General features: G+C 38.2%; 2 protein-coding genes across 11 annotated transcripts in view; both read left to right on the top strand.

Moving 5' to 3' along the window:
• Positions 1-19,915, top strand: part of agbl4 (AGBL carboxypeptidase 4) — a 201,305-nt gene that overhangs the window by 126,479 nt on the left and 54,911 nt on the right. Inside the window, exon 6 of the mRNA XM_077716531.1 lies at positions 4,297-4,336. Within this exon, the coding sequence (XP_077572657.1) occupies positions 4,297-4,336 (40 nt within the window). The remainder of the gene's footprint in view (positions 1-4,296; positions 4,337-19,915) is intronic.
• bend5 (BEN domain containing 5) overlaps positions 17,330-19,915 on the top strand; it is a 32,469-nt gene continuing 29,883 nt past the window's right edge. For 9 of the 10 annotated variants that reach the window (XR_013326259.1, XR_013326258.1, XR_013326257.1 and 6 more), the window contains exons 1-3: positions 17,330-17,677; positions 18,528-18,658; positions 19,370-19,838. Coding sequence is in view for 2 of the 10 variants with exons in the window: in XM_077716542.1 (XP_077572668.1) it covers positions 17,494-17,677; positions 18,528-18,658; positions 19,370-19,838 (784 nt within the window). In the remaining 8 variants the exon portion in view is untranslated. Of the gene's footprint in view, positions 17,678-17,766; positions 17,846-18,527; positions 18,659-19,369; positions 19,839-19,915 lie in introns of those variants that run through there. The other variant, XM_077716544.1, reaches the window with a different exon arrangement.

Consider the following 19,915-nt stretch of genomic DNA (forward strand, 5'->3'; position numbering starts at 1 on the left):
AAAAAAAAAAGATGGACAATGACGCGTATATTTTTCACAACTGCCTTGAACTTTCCCTTCTCTCTTTTAATGTGTGTGGTAAAACATGGATAGTAAACAATAAATAATATCATTTATGTTAATAACAATAATATTTATTACCTTCCTGCATAGTAACTTGAACGGTAAAGGTCATATCTTAATTTCTCTGTTTCAATAGTGCATGCTGTCACCTGTGGCAGTGTGTAATCTGGCCATATTGACTTTAAATTAATTTGAAATGAGCTACAAAATGATGTCCTTTATCTCTATTTTCACATTTCTATGCAATAACCGTCTGTAAATATGAAATCTCGTTTCTGGAAGAAAAGTTGGTTTATTATTTGTTTGAGTAGATTAAGATTGAATATTTAGCTATTCAGAATGTAGGTGTTGCACTTATAATTGGAATTATATATTAATGCCGGCACATTTGAAAAGCATATTAAAATGGCTCCACCGATCTTACTTGTACTAATTCAAATATTTAGAAATTAATTAAGATTTTCTGATTGTCAAATTCAACCTAAATGGCTATTTTTTGAACCCCTGCCCTATAAAAATAAACCAATGAGTATGGAAACGTGACTATAGATAGAAGTAAGTCGAGAATCTGATAGCAGCATTCATACAGAATCCAAGCAGTTTGTCTTTTAGTCAGAATATCAATTTTCATTGGTTTTAACGCTCCTACAAAATTGCATCTTTCCACTTATGGAGGCACAAATCGAACTTTATCAGCCGCTGCATTAATAAACATCCAAGAATAGAAGCACTGCCCTGGGCTTGATTAGGTAAATAAATCAATATTTTTTTTAGTACAGCTGTAAAACATGAAAGCCCCAAAATACTTGAAAGAATGAATTGTGATTAATATTGCTTGATTCTATTCACAACAGTATTTTTTTCGTGAGAGTATTGTCATCATATTGTTTTTACACTCTAATACTTTGCATTTGAAATTTAAAAAAAAAACAAGACCCCAAGTTTAGACTGTTGCTCATTAGAGTCTTTTAGACTTAATGATCATATATGTGAGGCATGGTGTGGTTTGCACCAATCAGAATCGTTTGGTATGGCCTCATGATGTCAAGTTACTTTCGCTTTCCTCCTTCTCTTCTTTGTTACTGGAAACAGCTTGCTTCTTTCACATTTTATGGCTGAATTTACTTTTTGCTGAGAAAGCAAGATATATGTGCTGAGAATAAGCAAAGTGTGTGTGTCATCCCCGCCCTGACCGTCACACTAGGTCATCGTCTGGAGACGGACGGTCTGAGACCTTTACACCCTTTTTTGTTTTTGTGTCCTCATGCGCTGATATGCCAAAGTTAGTTAAGCTTATGCGGAAAAAGGGATATTATCTTATTTGGTTAGGTAATGTGCTTTAGAAAATACCCTGTAAATGTGTGATTTATTCAATAATAATTTTATTTTTTTATTAGTTGACTGTCAAATTGTACTAAAAACTTTTTTAATAGGGACAATTGAAATGTTCAAGTTCTGTTAGTTTTTTTTGTTATGGCTAATATTTCTAAATTATATCGAACAACATTACCTTGATAATATGTTGTGTATAAATGAAAATGCATTTCACATGTATCCTTTTATACTTCTCTGGACTAAACTCTACAAAGTAGTTTCAGTTTGCACTTTTTTATAGCCAGCAGAGGTTGCTAAAGAACCAAAGTGATCATCTCACTCTCCATAGAGTTTGACATTTAAAACATGATTCATCCATTTACTTTGGAACTGCTTGGATATGCTTAGGTGGACCCCACTTCCAATTCAAAGGCTGATGGGAAAGACTCCATCCAATCAATAAGGTGATATCATAATTGGAAGGTCAAGTGGATAGAATGGTATAATATACATGAAATACAAACAGATGATACAAATATTTAAGTATGTTCTGTCTTTCTCTTTGGCAAGTTGTTAAATATTAAATATTCAAGACAATTTGTGGCTCCAAGAGGGATAAATGTCCCTAAATCATTTCTGTGACATAAATTTGGGCCCGGATATTTTAGTGTTATTCATTTCTGTGGGTCCATTTCTTCTATTTGCTGGTAGTAGCAACAGTTTTTAGGGTTTGTGTGTGTTACTGTTAAAGTAGGACCCTGGTGGACAAAGTGTGTGATATCAGCCACACTTGTATGGCTCATGTTGTCACAGTGACCTCTACTGCTTGCTTGCTTGGTCACCCAGCCAGCTTCCTTCCATGAGGCTCATCACCTCACAAGCAGACTACCGTGTCATCTTTGTTTCAAATACTCATACATACAACAAATGCTTCTATGCCTATATTAATTCTATTATGTAAAATAGACAAAATTTGCTTAATACCACCACATCACTTAAATGGCTTTTCAAAGTTAAATGACTGATCCAATATACGACGACATGATCCAAGTTACAAAATTCCCCAAAACGTCAATACGACATGTCCTGTGTCCGTTATTTTATTTTGAAATTGTCCTACGTCTTACTTACAGCAACTCTCTTTTGACCGTCGTTTGTCATTTGAGTTCTTTACTTAATATTAAAAATGATTTTTCCCTATATTTAATTTTCCTAGTTGCTATTTTACCATTCTGACCTTCTAATGCAACGTCCCCCTATGCCAGGGGTGTCAAACTCCCATTGGTCCGCGGGCCGAATACAGCTTAATTTGAGATCAAGCGAGCCGGACCAGTAAACTCATTGCAAAATTACATAGAACTAACAATAAGCCAACTTTTTCCTTTGTATTAGTCACTAATACTAATCATTAGTGCAAAGAATGAGTAAATTATCAAAATGTTTATTAAAAGAATTTTCCTTTTACATTATGAACAAGAGAATAACATAAGAACATAAATAAATGTCAATTCATGTTGTTTGCACGTACTAACGGATAATACAAGAACTACAAATTTTAAAGAAAAAAAAATTTTTTCATACAATGCAGCTTTCTTCCCCGGGCCGTACCAAACCACCAGACGGGCCGGTTCCGGCCCGCGGGCCGTATTTTTGACACCCCTGATCTAATGCAACATCCCCCTATGTTATATGCCATATGTCTGTCTTTGTAAGTGCTCCCACTAAATCCTAAATGAATGTTTAGTCAGCCATTAGCATGTGCCACTTGACACGTTTATGCACGGCAAGAAGAGCTCTGAGTTTTCTATAAGAGTCTCTTTGCTTTTCCCTCCAAGCAACTGGTTAATGTGGCTGGATGTAAATCATGTGTGGCTTTGACCGTGACCTCGCCAATGCGACACACACATGCACACACGCACACACGCACACACACACACACACTTGCACATCCAGACCTCTCATCCATTCCTTGGATATCTTCTTTCCTGGGGGATTGTTGGTTCAAGAGGGCTGAGGTGGTGATTACTGCAGTGCTCCCTTGTCAAGTGTGTGTGGGTGGGTGGGTGGCTGTGTGGATGTGTGAGAAAGTGAGAGCTTCAAGATCAAGATTAGAGATTTTTTTTTTTAGATCAATGATCAGTTCTGTTATATTTTATCTACCATATGCATAGCCAACTGATTAGTTGGCAGAATTTGAAGAGTCACTTAAAAAGACTGACATTGATGGTTTTGAGTAGTTGATTACAAACTGAACACACAAGAGAATGACACATATTGTGCAGTAAAATGCAATTTTGAATACTTGGTAGCTCCATCTTATTATAGAATGGTAGATGCCATTGCTATTAGTTAAATACAAACAACTCAAAGTAATTCAAAAAGAACATATGGAGAATTGAGGTCAAAGACTATGAAAAGTATTGAATATATTCAACTCATAGATTCAACTTAATACTGAAAACACCAAAAGAAACAAAAAAACATCATTCCAACTTTGTTGTACATTTTATTTTCGAATGCATTTTGACACCAATGCAAATTTCCCAGATCATTTCTTGAATCTAACATTCTGTTTGTTTACAAAGTATATCTGAATGCATCTCACACAGCCTTCTTTTTTTATGTGATGGCGCATGTGTACACAAATTGCAACAGCATCTAACAAGAAGCCTGCATTACTTAATGAAAAATAAAATTGGAACACAAATAATATTACAAAACTGACACAGGGATACAAAAAAAAAAACATAGTTTCAACCAGTGCACATTATTATAATGTGGAGTTTAAAATATCCCAAAAGCTACACTACAAAATATTGCTTCAGTCATTGACCCTTACTCACTTGAAAATATTGCAATAGCTTGATTATCAGTTGTAAAAATGTCTCTATTTTAATCACAATTTTCTCTTTCTTTCAGCAACAACGACAGTTGGACCTGTTAACCATCACCAATCGTGGTAAGTCTTGCTTTTTCCATTATCTACGCTGTTGGGACCAGATTACTTTGGGACAGCTCTACCCAATTGGTAGCTCTACATTGCTAGTTGTTTAGACGAAAGCTCTGCTACGAGCATGTGTTGATGTATTGTTGCTGGCGTCACAATGTCGCACCTTTGTTGCTTGGGCAAAGGATGCGTCGATGTGGAGAGTGAGCAGAGCGGAAGTTTGCAAACTATGAGAGGAGAACCAGATGGGCACGGTGGAGGTCTAGAGAGAGACCCATATGTCCAATGTATTTGCGAGATCTAATGTGCTTTGATTAGAATCACGCAGACGTGAGTCTCTTGCAGTGCAGGTTAATTTTGGAGGTTTACATTGCAGCTGTTCTTACAGACGGCAGCGATACTGATGCTGGTTGGTCTTCACAGCTTGATAGAGGGCAGCCATAGTGAGAGATGAGGCAGGAAGGAATGAGGGTGTGAGTAAAAGTTAAAAATACCCACTGTAACACCTCCTGCTGCCAAGTGACAAATTAAACATCCTGTCTATGGAATTACACTTTTTTAAAGCGTTTTAAAGGTTGCCAGGTTGTGACGGAAATTACGAGGCAAAATGTATGTCAAGTTTTGTGGTGTGGTTTAAACAAGAAGCAAAAAATAAGTGGAGATATGTTTGTGGATGTTGATTTAAGGTTCTTTTTTTTCATTAGCAAGATTAAGCAGCGAATTCTAGCAAAATGTATGTCAAGTTTTGTGGTGTGGTTTAGACAAAAAGCAAAAATAAGTGGAGATATGTTTGTGGATGTTGATTTAAGGTTCTTCTTTTATGAGCAAGATTAAGCAGCGAATTCTAGGTTGAACTTAGTTTGAAACTGGGCGGATAAAGTTCCCAGTTATTTGAAATATTACTTTCTAAACTTGGATTTACCCGTAGGGTACTTTTCTCTGTATATTCTGCTGTCTGCAAAGGAATAAATTGGATCAGAATTTTGAGAGTAACTCACTGAAGATGCACAGTATTGCTTTACTAAATGGAAAGTTGTCAAATAGAGGGAAAACACAGATCTGAGCAGTCACTCAGAAAGACAGATAAACAGCACAATCTATTCAGATCTGACCTCAGAGAATGCATTTTCTAGCTTAATGCGCATTGAGTGTTGTTATTTTTTTTCTTATCTACCGTCTAATTCTAAGTTTAGAAAGGAGAATAGCGCATCGATACCAATACAGTCCCATTGTCTGATAAGAAGGCTGAAAGCTATTGCAATAATGGTCGTTTCCATACCAAAGTACAAATGAGGCTTTCAATACTGGAACAGCAACTACTTATATATTTTGTCTCATTGTTCATATTGTCATTTTATAAAGATAATGTTAAAGGTTTCAGATGTATTTAGTTTGACAAAAGGTTTTGAATTTTTATTTTTCTACTGGTCGGGTGGAAGGAACGTTAAAAGTGGCAACTCTGACTAAGGCTGATAAAATAAAACAATATAATAAAAAAATTGTGCCAAAAGGGCATCCTATCGGACTTTGACACTGTGCCACCAGACTTCATCGGCCTAAGATCTATCTTCTGTACTGTAGATAGCTTTACATACTCCCTTTTTTATCCAGATTGAGAACTAACATGTCATTAATTCTGTGTTCTTACTCAAATGTAAATGTATGTATATATTTATACTGTTTTCAATTACAAAACATCCAGTTATCAAGTATCATTACTCCGAATAAGTTGCAAAAAGTCCATTCCTTTTTTTTTGTAGTACTTGTGCTCATCACGGGTGGACCCGAGTGATGTCAGCTGACTTTTGCACCAGAGGCATAAAAGAAACTATACTGGTTGCCATCCAATCACAATGACAACTATCTCATGGTCTCACATTGGTGTTAGCCTACCTCATTTACTATCATTCTCACACTGTCTCATCGACAGCAGGAAAGAATCACTGGGGGCTAACAAACATTATTACCACCCTAGTGGTTGACGTGTTCTTTCATTGTGTTCATTTCTGTAGCTGGTTAACGTTATTTCCCGTCATTGACTTGAACTGGATATCCAAGCTTTGTGTACATAGCATCCGAGGGGTGAAAGTGCCACACGGCGCCACATCTATCTTGTCTACCTTCTCAGTGTTATTTCCCGATCTCACGTGGGCAGCACCCACACAGAGACCCACTCAAACCTCTCTCGACCCTCCTTAATTGGACACTTGAGCGGCACGCCGCCGCATCTGGCTCCTGTTGAACACAGCCTGACATTTCAGACTGCTGACCTTTCCAGCCCCGCCACAACTAAATAATGATTAGTCCCGGCAACGCTTTTTACCACAGCAACAGCAACACAAATTAACTGCCACCGCACATACGCATTCACACGGAACCAGAGCAGAAAAACCACCTGAATGCTTTGTCTTCTCAGAGTGAGAAAATGGGGTGCGGGCATTGATTTGAGAGGCCATTGTCATTCTTTTGGCCCATCGATTAGATTGTCCTTTTCCATATGTGCAGTCGGCGCACCATAATGTGTTGTTGTAAATCAACTCGGCTCGCTGCTCTTTAGTTTCTCCTTTCGCCTTTTATGCGCTCTCAGCATTACGGCGAGGAAAAAAGGTCAATCATATTCATGAAATCCGGGCAGGTTTGAGAGGACGCCGGCACATGAATGCAGTACGTCTGCATCCAACGCCATGACGGGCATTCCCTAAATGTTTTGTGCTATTCCGCTGTCACGGTGAAACAGAAATTCAATGCAGCTGAAGAAGCCTTTATTACCGCAGAAATGGGAAAAATTACGTTGATTTTTTTTTGTAGCTTTAAAGTGCATATTAGCAGCACACTAGAAGATTATAAAACAAATGTGCCCAAAATATACATTAGCAGAGAAAAGCGTTGTATGTAGGAACTTTACATGAATAATAAATGCTATATATGTGAATGTGCAAACTTCATGAATAAATGGATAGATCTCCAAAAGTGAATGCGAAAGCAGGCAGTATTATAGAGAACTTTAAGAAGAAGAAAAAACAATTTATCATAAATAGTCTCTATATAAGCAGTTGGTAATGGAATGAACATCAACGGTCAATATGCATGTGAAAAATACTTTACATATGCAGATGTGAATGTAAGCTGCAAAGTAGAAGAGAAAAATAGGCACTAAAATTGTATGGGATGAAAATGCATGGACGTTTACGGACGTGCATGCGGTTGTAAGCTAGTTGTTTTAAGTAGTAGCCACGACTATTTTATGAATAAGTAACATGTTAACAATTGTTTACAGGCAATTGAGACTAACGTTAGTTGTAAATGTCATTTGTTCCTCACTTTGCATTTTGAGCCAAAGGCACTGTGCACTCTTCCACTGAGCTTGGTTACCTTTGTATCCAGCCCAGTGCTGATAGTATTCAACGTTTCACATTACTTTTGTCTAACAGAGAGAATGAGAATAATACAGTTCAACCCGGACCTTGTATTTGCCACACGATCGGAAACTCAATCACTTTAGCTGTATTGTTCCCATGGAAACAGCATTCAGTGACAAATTGCAATTTCAAAGTGGGTCACGACGGCCCCGACGGAAGTACGCCGTTTGCAAGATGCCACAAAACAAGTTGATTTTGTTGCAGAAATTAAGGCAAAATTTGCCTGTAGTAATATTAATTTGAATGAATATATTATTAACCAACACGGACCTCTAGTTTATACTTGCCATATTGCCATGCTGAACACTGTTTCATTGGTAGAGATGAACATAAGAATATGTATGCATTTATGCATTTGCTTTTGAATTATATACATGTCACAAAAAAAATCAATTTAACATTTTAGATGTTTTAAAAGGTGTTATGATGTACAAATTATATGTTTTTATTTAACTCTTACAAAAAGTTTATTCCAGTTATAATGAATTGGGATGTCAACTGCTGTCAATGGCACTGAAAAAAGAGTATTCACAGCCAAATCTCCCAGTTTGAATTCATTTTATGCAAAAAATAAGTACATAAAATGTTGTTGTTAATTTGTTAACAACTTAACTAGTGTCCCTTATTATAATTTTTTTGTAATGCCCATGAAAATGGTCAATGTTAGTCCCAACTACGTCTTATAATTGCTTCTGATTGGCCCAGCAGTCTATGAACGAGTAAAAAAACAGCAACAAAAAAGCACTTTATATGTGTCTGGGTATAGTTCCATGTCGCTGTCCTCACGCTGCGTGGTGCATTTAGCAAATTGTGCCCACTGAATTCTGTCATAGTTTTGTTGAAGCCTGCCTCCCTCTCAAGCCTTCAAATGGAGACAGATTAGTTATTGCTTTTTGTGGCAGCTATTACTGTCTGACTTTGAAGGAAACTTTTTTTGTTGTTGTTTTTCTGGCTTTGACCGCTACCTTTTCTACATTTATTCTTTATTATTTTTTGCTTCCCCGTCACAAAGTTGCAAAACTTTTTAACACATTCCCAGTATTTGTGGAGAGTGATCATAATGAGCTCCCGGGCCCCCTTTTTTTAGAATTCAAACTAGAGTTTGAACTGCAGTCTTCTTCAATTGGTTCCTGTGGTGCCGTATTCCTTTAATTAGAAACAATAAAAGTAGCGGTAACGCAGCAAAAAACACTGCAGCTTTTGCTGTGGATATAAAAATAGGAAGAACATACTGTGCACAATCTTCTGCTGGGTGTACATAGACCTGAGCTGATAGGAATCTTTGTTTTTTTTTTTGGACGCTTGAATTTCCGCTTGGAAGAGTAGACTTTTAAGCTGGCAAGCTGAAGAGATTTGTTTTCACAGAGGCACCTGAAAGGAGGTGCAACATCAACACTAAAGGGGAGAAAAAAAGGGAAACATGGGTTTTAAAAAACATGCTTTTTGTTTATATGATGAACTGAGAAAAGAGTTTCTCTTTTTATTGGTTTGATTGCGGATCTGGACTATGTGAATTTGCCAATTTTATCACCCTCCTTTTCACCACGTGATGCCACGCTTCCATTTTGTTGCAGTATAAAAATCACATAAAGAAGGGGATGGCTGCTGATGGGAGAGAGGGAGGAGAGGGGTGTTTGGGGTGAGGTGAGGCGGGGGGGGGCACTTGCTGCTGCCGCCGCTTCATATTGAGCAGTTTGTTTTATTGAATGCTTCTCCGCAGCATGGCTAAATAAGCAGCGGCATGCTAATGAACGATGGGACCTGGGTGCTAATGTAGCACACAAAGAAATGTGGTTGGTAAGAAGATTTGGCCTCCGGCTTCATGTTGAAATTATTCGTCATCAAACAATTATTTCCAGACCAATCTCCACACCCAAATGTTCCGAGTAAATATACTAATTTCACGCTACGTACACAACACAGTGGACTACGTGCTTCTGCTTGCCGCATGTGGGAATGGAAAGCACCTAAGAATCTTGCCTGTCCTCTTTGGCCAAGAAGGGGGGGGTTTGACCTAGGCAGTAAATAGGTTGGAGACTCCGAGATGATTTCTTTGTCACCAGTAGAGCCACCAGTGTTGCCGAGCACTGCCATAGAGCAAATCCTCCCACAGAGCACTGATTGGATTTTTGTTCCGTGGAGCCTTTTGTGTTCATAGCGTAGGGACCAGATAATAGGGGTTGATGCCATTCTGTCTCCCTGTTATAGCTGTTGGATTGAGTTCTCGGACTATGTGTGTGTGTGTGTGTTCGTGTATTTGTGATACCATCCCTTCTCTAAACAGCTGAGATAACGCAGCCATTCACAAACTACATATTGAATGTCTGGGCCAATGTGCTAACGTTTCCATTATTACTAATGTCAGGGCAAAAAATAAAATGTTAATGTAACAATCTGCCACTCAGCTGAAACCTCTCGTGGGAATATTCAATGTCACAAACAGTGCAGAGCTCACCTTGCCAGCAGATACAATCCACCCCTGTCAAGGTCGTCGTCGTCATCTTATTTTGACGTTCACTTATGGTCCACGCGTGCCCACTGGCTATGTATTGTAGAGTGTTGTATATATAAATAAAAAAAAAGAGATGAATTATTAATTTCCATAGGGAAATTCCAAATTTAATTGCCCTGTTTTCTCTCTCGGGGTCAGCCGTCAGGTGCAGGAGCATTCCTTTAAATCTGGGGGAAAAGCGCCACTCAGCTGTCTCGTATGTGACTTTGCAGTGACCTCTAATAAAGACGGAGGATTTTTTTTTTTTTTTGCAGGACGTTGACTGCTAATGACAGTTAAATGGTTTTGTTGGACTCTGAATTAGCCCTGAAGAAATGAGGATACTAGTGGAGCAAGAAAATGGTCTCACAGAAAGAAGTCTGTGTTTAATTAGTCATTAGTTAAGTTGATTTGTTTGTTCAGTTGTAATGCAGACAAGTGTCAAGCCAAATTAGTTACTTAGTGACATTCGTGCATGAGAATACACTGTTTTTTTATAGAAAAAAATGTTCCAACGATAAATTTGGATAAACTCCATTCATATAACTTCCTGGATAATAAAGTAATGTGATTATTGTTGAGACATTATACCACATGGTATATGGTGCATGGTTTCAAGATTATATATTACATATCATTGCAAAATAATACATATCAAACAAAGCTAACCCTAGTAAATCTAAAATGCAGATATAAAGTGGTGATTATAGTGATGAAAGGGCAACTATTTTGAGATTTCTAGGCTTTTGTGGGGAAAATTTGTTTTTGAATCATGTACTGTTTAATCATCAATTTACTCTGGTTTATCGCATATTTGAGACAGCTGATTTTGTTCAATGATAAAATCACTCACAACTCACGCTGGCAAAATGAAGACAGACAGAAAGAAACTGGGGACAACATCGAGATAACTTTGAAACAGATAGGATTGAAAAGGAAAATGTACCAATAAAATGTAAATTGACTCACTCGTGTTGAAGTTTTCCACCTTCAAGGCAGTTTAAACCGCTTTGATGCTATATCCTTTACCATTGAGCCTTGACACAATTTAGTTTAACTGTTTTTAGATATAAACTAATGCAACAATCGTGGACCAACCGAGTATTTTTTTGCTCGTTTTCAGGTAATAACTGCAATCAAACTGAAGTGATAGCGACACCTCTTAGTGAATATTTTACCTCACTCTACATCAGCAAACTGCTCTTTTTGTCTCAGATTTGAAGGGTTCTTTCTTCAATAGGTTTTAGATAAAGCCACTTCAGTGTAGTCAAATGTTTTGTTTTTAGCCATTCTTGGATGATTTTTTAACAGAGGCGTAATGACATTTGGAGAAGAAAAAGTCTTAGAATCTCTTAGCATATATTTTGTTTGAGTCAAATAGTTTCAGAATATTTTTCTTCTGCTTATTTTACTAGAAAAATACTTTCTTGAGTACAAAGTCGCCAGCATTAAGGATTATATGGCAAAATTTGCGAAACCTATACCACCATTCACAGAATGGAGGAGTATAAGTGTCTGAGTGGTCACTTTTTAAGTGAACAACTCGTTTTTTGACACAATGTCCCAAAAAAATGCCCTCTTTATTATACCTAAGCATCGCTCTCGCCACCATCCCTGGAAACCCCCACCCGCCAAATAAAGTGCAAGTGCTGGATTGGCCTGGGTTTTAGCTGGCATTATCTGTCAGACGCTGTGCACCTGTGAGCCGGGTGGCATGACGGGCGGCCGCTGGTTGTTCAGCCAATCCCAGCGGCTCCCTGCTGTCAGTTAGAATGGCAATAAAAGTTCTGTCTGACAGCAGCCCTAGAGGAAAGGCTTAGAGAGGCAAAGACGCTGATGGGGAGGGTTGGTGGGGGAGGCAGTTAAGGAATAAGGGTAAGGAATGCCATTAGGATGAGCTATATTCCCACAGACTAAACCTTGCCCACCAGCTATCGGTGTTGTGGCACTCCCCTTCCTGCAGCACATGACTGCAATCGACTGATTACATTTGTAAGACACCGGATTGGTGCAAAGGTGTTGTCTTGTTTGGCTGGTTTAAATCCTGAAGTAGCCACTGGGCTCCTTTGTGGAACAGTTTAGATACAGGTGGTCTTACCTTTGGCTCAAAAGTCTATTGTTTTTTTTACTTATTTGTTCAACCTGACAGGTACATTTATTTTTTTCCTAAAAAGATTTGATATACGAAATAGCATTTCACTGACCTCGGTTGTCTTCAATTTGAGAGGATCCGCAGTGTTTGTTCAACTACTGCATGACCGAATTTGACCACACGCTGTATAAATACCAATTTTGTGAGTCCACTATCTACTTAGTAGAAAATAACACTGCGCTGACAGCGGCAAAATCGATACAGGGCCGCAGCAGGAACTAGAGCGGCCCTAATGAACCGAATTGACTGGCGCTGAAATATGATGAGTATTTCTTTGGTCGCTCTTTATGTTCCTTATGAAAAAGATCAATGTCTCCCGGACAGATCACTGCCTATCCGCGCCATGACACGGTTGCCGTTGATACCCTTTTAAATAGTTAATGAAGCATTTATTTACAGTTAGGTTGGTGGGCTGTTGTGAGTGTGAGGCCCCCCCATTCACTCAGTTGTCTCTTTTCAGGCCTTTCCAGCATAGCTTGCTGATTCTATGACACTAAGCTGTTCATTTCATGGGCTATCACCTTTTAAATTGGTGAATGCTGCCGTCACGCTTGATTAGAAATTCCTGTGGATCTTATTATGAGGCATAATAAGCCTTCAGCAATAGTTGGAAAATGGCATTCTTCCAGAGTGTAAACAATGATTATTGATCGAGGAATAATGGGGCCTGAGAAAAAGGCTTCTTCAAAACATCAATGCAACCGATATTTTTTAAATAAAATGATCTTTACTCAAAGTTACATGAAAGGCACAACTCTTCAAACTGTACCGTGAGGTTGGGAATTGGGCTTGAGGACTTTTGCTATAATTGACTTTTAACTCATTGCCTGCAACTGAATAGATTTATGTCCACTTTATTTACTCACAAGCACTGAATTTAGTAAAAAGTTAGTACCAAAAGAGAAAAGAGTGGCATGAATTAACTCTTGTGCTTGAAATGTTTCTTGTCGCTTCCTCTTGATCTAAGCAGATTTTGATGAATAGATTTTTTTTTTCTTCCTGGGATGAATAAGGGAATTACTTCTTTGGTTTTGTTTGGTGTTTGTATTGTCAAACAACTCTAAATGAGTCTGGAACGCTCAATCCCGATACTCTAAAACAGTGTCTAATTTGAATAGGTCTCCTAAGAAAACGGATGTCAGTAAATGAATTAATTCCTTTTTTACCCTAAACTTTCCTCAATCAGTGCCATGTCTGACACTGAAGTAAACCAAAGCAGAAAACTGATTAGGCAATGACTGGTGTCAAAAACGACTAAATTGGCTCATTTGAAAATCAAGGCACCATTTTATTAAAAATCCAAATTCATTGCTACCTGGATATTAGTGTAATCATCACTAACACCTACCATTTACAACAGGAAGGAGTTTTTATAAGTCTGCGTGTGGCCTGATCAGGTGCCCGCCGTAAGTTCCGTTTGCGTGCAGCTGCTCGGGTCATAGATCGCCGCCGCCAATCGTCATCACGCACACACCTGGACCAGCATCTGTCCATCCTGTAGCGCTGCAGATTGGCACAGGTGCTGTTTCTAAGCTAGTTGTCTGCGTGCTGTTAAATTCATTTACACACCCCTGAGCGCAAGCCACTTTTTTCCACCCAAATTTGCATGACCTCTGTTTGTTCTCGCGCACTTTTTCACGCACACACAACAGCTCAATAACATTCAGGAGTCATTTATTTAATCTTGACGTCCATCTGTCCATGCGTCGGTCGGTTGGAACTCGTTGTGATTCCGAGAGCGATGCGGCAAGGATGACGTGTGTTGCCGCAGTCTAATTCCATCATCGGCATCATTACTGTTATTATCCCGTGTCTCCCTTTAATGCAGGCTAATGGATGACCAATTAAGATAGATGAGCCTGGCAGTGTGGAGTTAATAGCTAGGACATGATGTCTGGCTTCTATCCTGACTCCCGTAGTCTTTTTACAGCTCAACTGGCCCTATTGATTATAACCCAAAAATATTATCATTATTATTGTGGTCCCGTGTTAATATTATGCAGTTGCTTTCACAGTCATGAGACATTAGGTGGTTAGTAAACGGTCTTCAGAGTGAAATTCAAGTATTTTCACGGTCCCAATGGCAATCATTTGCCTTAATTGTTGCTGTTAATACCATTCAAACTATCTATTGCGAGTAATGCAATACTACTTTGTTATTGTGGATGTTTATGTATCTGAGTTTTGAAACACAAGAGTTGCTGGTGTATTTGGTTGTCTGTCAGTGTCATGGACGAGGATAGACGTTCAATCATGTGGCTTTTGTCATCCTTTTGCTCTGAATTTAAACCATACACTTTATTTCCATGTTCGTTTTCTTGTAAAAAGAAAACATATAGTTCAGAAAAAATACTTTTCCATCACCATGTCCATTGTTTAGTATGTGTTTGCTATGTTGACATTGGAAAGTGCAAATAAGAACTGAAAATTAAGTCAAACTTAAGTTCATTTTTTTTATAACTTCTACAACAGAGGCTTGAGATTAAGTTATTTGTGAATTTATTGAATTTGGTTGATTTTCCTTTAAAAAGGATACTATAATGAGCGTCTTCTTAGAGTATTTAGGGATGTAAATTGCAAGTTTATTAGACCACTGATGATAAGATAAATTAAGATGGATAAAATTACACCACTAATGAATGTAGTCATTTTGTCATGTTATTAATACACATCTGGAGCACAGAAAGGTGTTAAAATGGGTATTAATAAGATCACAAAGAAGGCAGGCAATCTGGAATACTCACTTTTGATTGGTTAAAAAATAGTATTGGCATTTATCGAATGGCTACCACCACCTACTATTGCAACTTCATGGAAATACTGCCTTTTATGTTTTACTCCACGATTACACCTTAAAAAAAACAATCCTCAAACAAGGTTGTTTCTGCTGTGATACACACGATAAAGGGATTGCCTTTCCCGTTAATTTCTCAAGGAACACTGCATAAATCGTAATGAAAACACAGGCAAATGCAGGATTTGTCCTATTTTCGCTGCTACTGGAAATGATGATTGTTTGGCCTTGGCAGAGGTCTGCACTTGGCTAAGTGCCATTCTTCTCTTAGTGTTTGTGTGCCACTTGAAAAGAGCACCTTATTTATTAAAACTGTTTGAACTGCTTTTGAGCAATGAAATCATGCTTACGTCTTCTCCAGCTATGAATGCATGTCGACTTGTTGTGTATAGACATATACTTTTGTAAAGTACATAACAAACATGTCTATTGCATTTTCACTATTCATCTTCTACCATCGCAAAAAACACAAGTCATATTATGTGATATTTGCCTTCAGTGGTTGACATGGATTTAAGACATCATCCAAAAAAAGATATTGTTTTATTGTTTCTCTAGGAGGTTGTCTTTTATCTTTAATGCACCCAAATGGACCCTGAAATGTATTTATATTGGAGAAAGTGCTTTTGTATTGTATTAATCTCCCCCGGCAGTGGAAATAATATGACGTGAACCATTTTATTTAAAAATGCCCCTTGTCCTCTTTGCCTATTTAGAAGCAGACAGTAGTCTTGTGTTGACAGGTCCAAAAGCCTTGAGGACAATACAGAACACAAGTTTAGATTAACAGTAATCTTCTATTCTTTTTGCAAACAGGCAGCCCAAATCTCTCTCTTTTTTTTCCCCAACTCATTTTCCTATTATAGCTTTTGAACTTCTGATCAAGGGGGGCTGTGAGGGGCTGAACTATTGGCTATGCTTTCGGTCACAGAAAATTTAAATGTCACACATTAGAACACTACTGAGTGTTTAGCTCAATGACTCCTGCAGTCAAATTTGAACTCATAAGAAGCTCGTTTAAAGACAAAATTATCAATCTCACACTACTCAGATAATAAGTACTACTTAAATAATATGTGAATTTCCCCAAGTACGGGTTGAATAAAGCTTCATTTAACGCAATGGGCAAATACCATGTACATGTTAGAAAAAATAGCCCAAAAGGGACTGCTTGAAATTTGAAAATAATATAAAAGTGAAGACACAAAGGCACCAAAAAATGACTGTGTGGAATTATTTCAATTAAAGTAGCTGAAGTGAAACAAAATTGTTTGTGTTTTATAGCCAGTCCGCTACTGAGCATTGTATTTTCGCTCAGATGAGCCCATTGGGATATAGGTCAATAAAATTTGAGCAGACATGTAATCATCAATCTTGTTATTGATACTTTATGAAGTTTTAGCTAGAAGACAGATGTGTACGTCGTTGCAAGATCAAATGAAACTTTAAAGGTCCAAAGGTTTGCTGTCAAATGTTTTTGTTTCGCAAAGAAAACATTGAAAATGTGGAATATTTGTCAGGATTTCATAGATTCTTTACATTTAGCATATACAGATTCACACTTTGGCTGGTGTATGGACTGTAGTGTAGAAAAGTGAAATATTTAATTTATCTCCACAGGTGGTCACTTTTTTAAACATTATAATATTTCTGCAAGTAGATCTTTGCATGGGTTAACTCCTTAGCTCGATTGTCAGTTATTATAATCAGAATCTCTTCTTTCATCTGCAGAAAAAAAAGGAAAATGAATTGTTTTTACTATAAAACTTTTTTATTAATCATGCAACATTGGTTGGCTCCCACCAATTTATCATCTCGGGCCCTCAAAATATGGATCAGCATATTGTGAAAGCACTTTTCCAGTTCTGCAGGAACTTTGATGAATATTTCAAACACCTGAACAGTACCGTCACTCTATAAAACAGACAAAAAAAAAACGTATTTTTAAACACAAACAGGAGGGCCAAGGTCTGTTTTTCAAATCCCTGACTCATTGATGAGCCAGATGTCCAAACTACTGCTTCCAGTCATGCAAACTACAGAATACAGCAAGAAAATAAAAATGTAAATGTTGTGGGACTAAGGAAGCTCTCTTAAAATTGGATGGGGTTTGGGGCATTTTTGGGGGGCATTACATTTATCAAGGAATTGTTTTCTGTTAGTTATGCCTTGTTACTGCTGATGTGGACCAGGCAAAAGCAAACGAGCGCCGACATGACTCCCAACCTTCCCTATGTGTATATTTTTTATACTTTGTGAACGTGTAAAGCACCTCAGCCTTATCAAAGGTGCGCGGACGAGGAACATCAAATAATGTATGCTTTTGTTCGATTCTTTGAAGACGATATGTGTTGCGCGTTGCCTATTTCTAACATCCAAGATTTCAGCCCCAAACACGGATCCGATTTCGATCATCAGAAGGTGTATGTGGCTCGCAAGGCTCGAGAGAATGGCAGCGCAGGCCAGCCGTGCGAAGCTCACATTCTTGCCCTTGCAGGTAAGTTGCTCCCGTTTTCTCTTTCAAATCTCATTTCCCCCTCTAATGCCGCGGATGCGCGTCTAAACGCGGAAATGCGTTAAGTTATTTCGTCGGAGATCCATCCAAAAGCTCAGCTGACATCCGATAGCCGCATTGACGCCCTGTCTATCTTGACATATTAACCAGGTATGCTTAAAGAAACTTTGCGATGAGTGATTTAATATGATAATAAACATGTAGTAAAAGGCTACTGTTGTCTTCACGTGTCATGTTAGCTAGGGACGTCGTTTGTTTACAGTACGGAGCTAATGCTTGTTAGCTCATCGCTGTGTAGGGCAGTTGTTAGCATGCTAAAGTTAGCTGTCTGCAAGCGTAGTGCTGTCATGACATGAGCATGAAGCGACGATCGCGCGTTTTTATGAGCAATGCCGATGTTTATGCAGAAGAAAAGGTGTGTTTTGCATGTTTTGATTTTTAATTTATGTCACTAAAAAGATGCGATGTTGTGGTGACTTTCCGGGAAATCCCACAGACAGCATGTCAATAACGTGACAGGGCATTTTTGCTTTTGTTTTACTTGTTAAACGTCGTACCTGTCACTTGTAATTGTTGACAGGCTATGTTTAGTTTTACTCACGACGTCTGTAATCCCCGTTTGTTATCTGTCTGGGCTGTGACATCTATCCAGCTAACGTCTTCTCGGTGTGTTATTGCGGTTAAAAGCGACACTTGCGTCTCTGTAAAGATTTAATGTTCTTTTTTTTCGTCACTGTGTGCTTTAGGGAATGTGATCCTGGAGGAATAGTTTGCATTCAATACAGAAAAGAGGTTGGATGAGTTTGTCTTGATTTTTATTTATTTTTTGCAGATACTGTAGATGAGTTTGAAAACTTGATAATGCAAAAGAAGATGAAAATTCCCAAGATGTCAATCAAGAATTCAGGAAATTCAATTGAGAACAGTTATGGACAGGAGAGGATGCCTCTCAGACATAAAAAGGTAGGAACTAATGGATGAATGGTACATATGCATGGAAATAATTGCAAGATCAATCTATGCATTTAAATGCTATTATATCAATCAAATAATACAGCAAAATGTACTTGGCTTGGTATATTTCTACATTTTCTATTTCCAGTTTGGTCAGAACTAGCCCAAAAATATCAGAAAATATTAGCTATGTTGCATTGCTTTGTAAACTATTGTAAACATACTCTAAAACTAACTACAAAAGTATTTCAATAGAAGTTTTTTAAAATAAAATATGATAAAACTAAATTTTAAACGAGGGATGACCATAAGGTGTTTGTGTACAGTGGGTGTATATGAATACCCCAAATCCCTCACACTATTTTTACCATATGGTGGATTAACACAAATTCCAGCACTCTGGACAGATGCCCTTTCACGGACAAATCCTCTGAGCGGCTCATCAGGAACTCTCTGACTCCTCTTTAGTTCTTTGTGTGATTCCCAGTCATCAAAAACATTTGCCCCACAGTGTACATGGTTTTCCACCTTACCAAGATTAAACTTGTTTGGTTAACTCACCTTTGTTATTAAACAATATGACTGATCATCAGTGGGTCAAATATTTGGAGGTCTTTTGCTGTTGATGCTTAGATCAAAATACGAGCATTGCACATTTTAGAAAATATACCAAACAATATCTGTACAGAACTCTAAATTATCAGGTGTTCTTCCCTAAAGGCCCTATCTCAGGACCATGGACGCCCCAATTCAAACTCCTCCAAAAGTTTGGCAGCAGTTGTTGCTCGTTTAGAAAGAAACGCAGCCAACTCTTGTATGGAAGGTGAAGAGGATCTAGATGAGGAGCGACTGGCTGAAGAAGGAGATGATGCAGATGACGAAGACGAAGATATGGAAGCAGAACAGCAAGAGCACCATATTTTCCACCAACAACAGCAGCATCTTGAGGTGGACACTGATGTAGCTGCGGCAGTGGTTCCTCGCGTTCTTTACGAGGAACTCGTCGTCAGCTACAGACAACAGGAGGAGGAAATGAGGAGGCTGCAGCAGGAGCTGGAAAAGACACGTCGGCAGCTCATGCAGCAGACTAAGAAACTCAAGGAATATGGCAGCCTTTTGACTGAAGTCAAAGAACTCAGGGACTTCAATCGACGGCTACAAGATGTGCTTCTGATGAGGCTTGGCAGCGGTAAGGAACCAAGAGCACACACAAGTTTACACGTCAAGTACTTGATCTGCATAAATTATGATCCTGCTAGCATCACT

Source organism: Stigmatopora nigra, chromosome 5 (assembly GCF_051989575.1).
Source record: "Stigmatopora nigra isolate UIUO_SnigA chromosome 5, RoL_Snig_1.1, whole genome shotgun sequence".
In the NCBI taxonomy this organism is placed as follows: Eukaryota; Metazoa; Chordata; class Actinopteri; order Syngnathiformes; family Syngnathidae; genus Stigmatopora; species Stigmatopora nigra.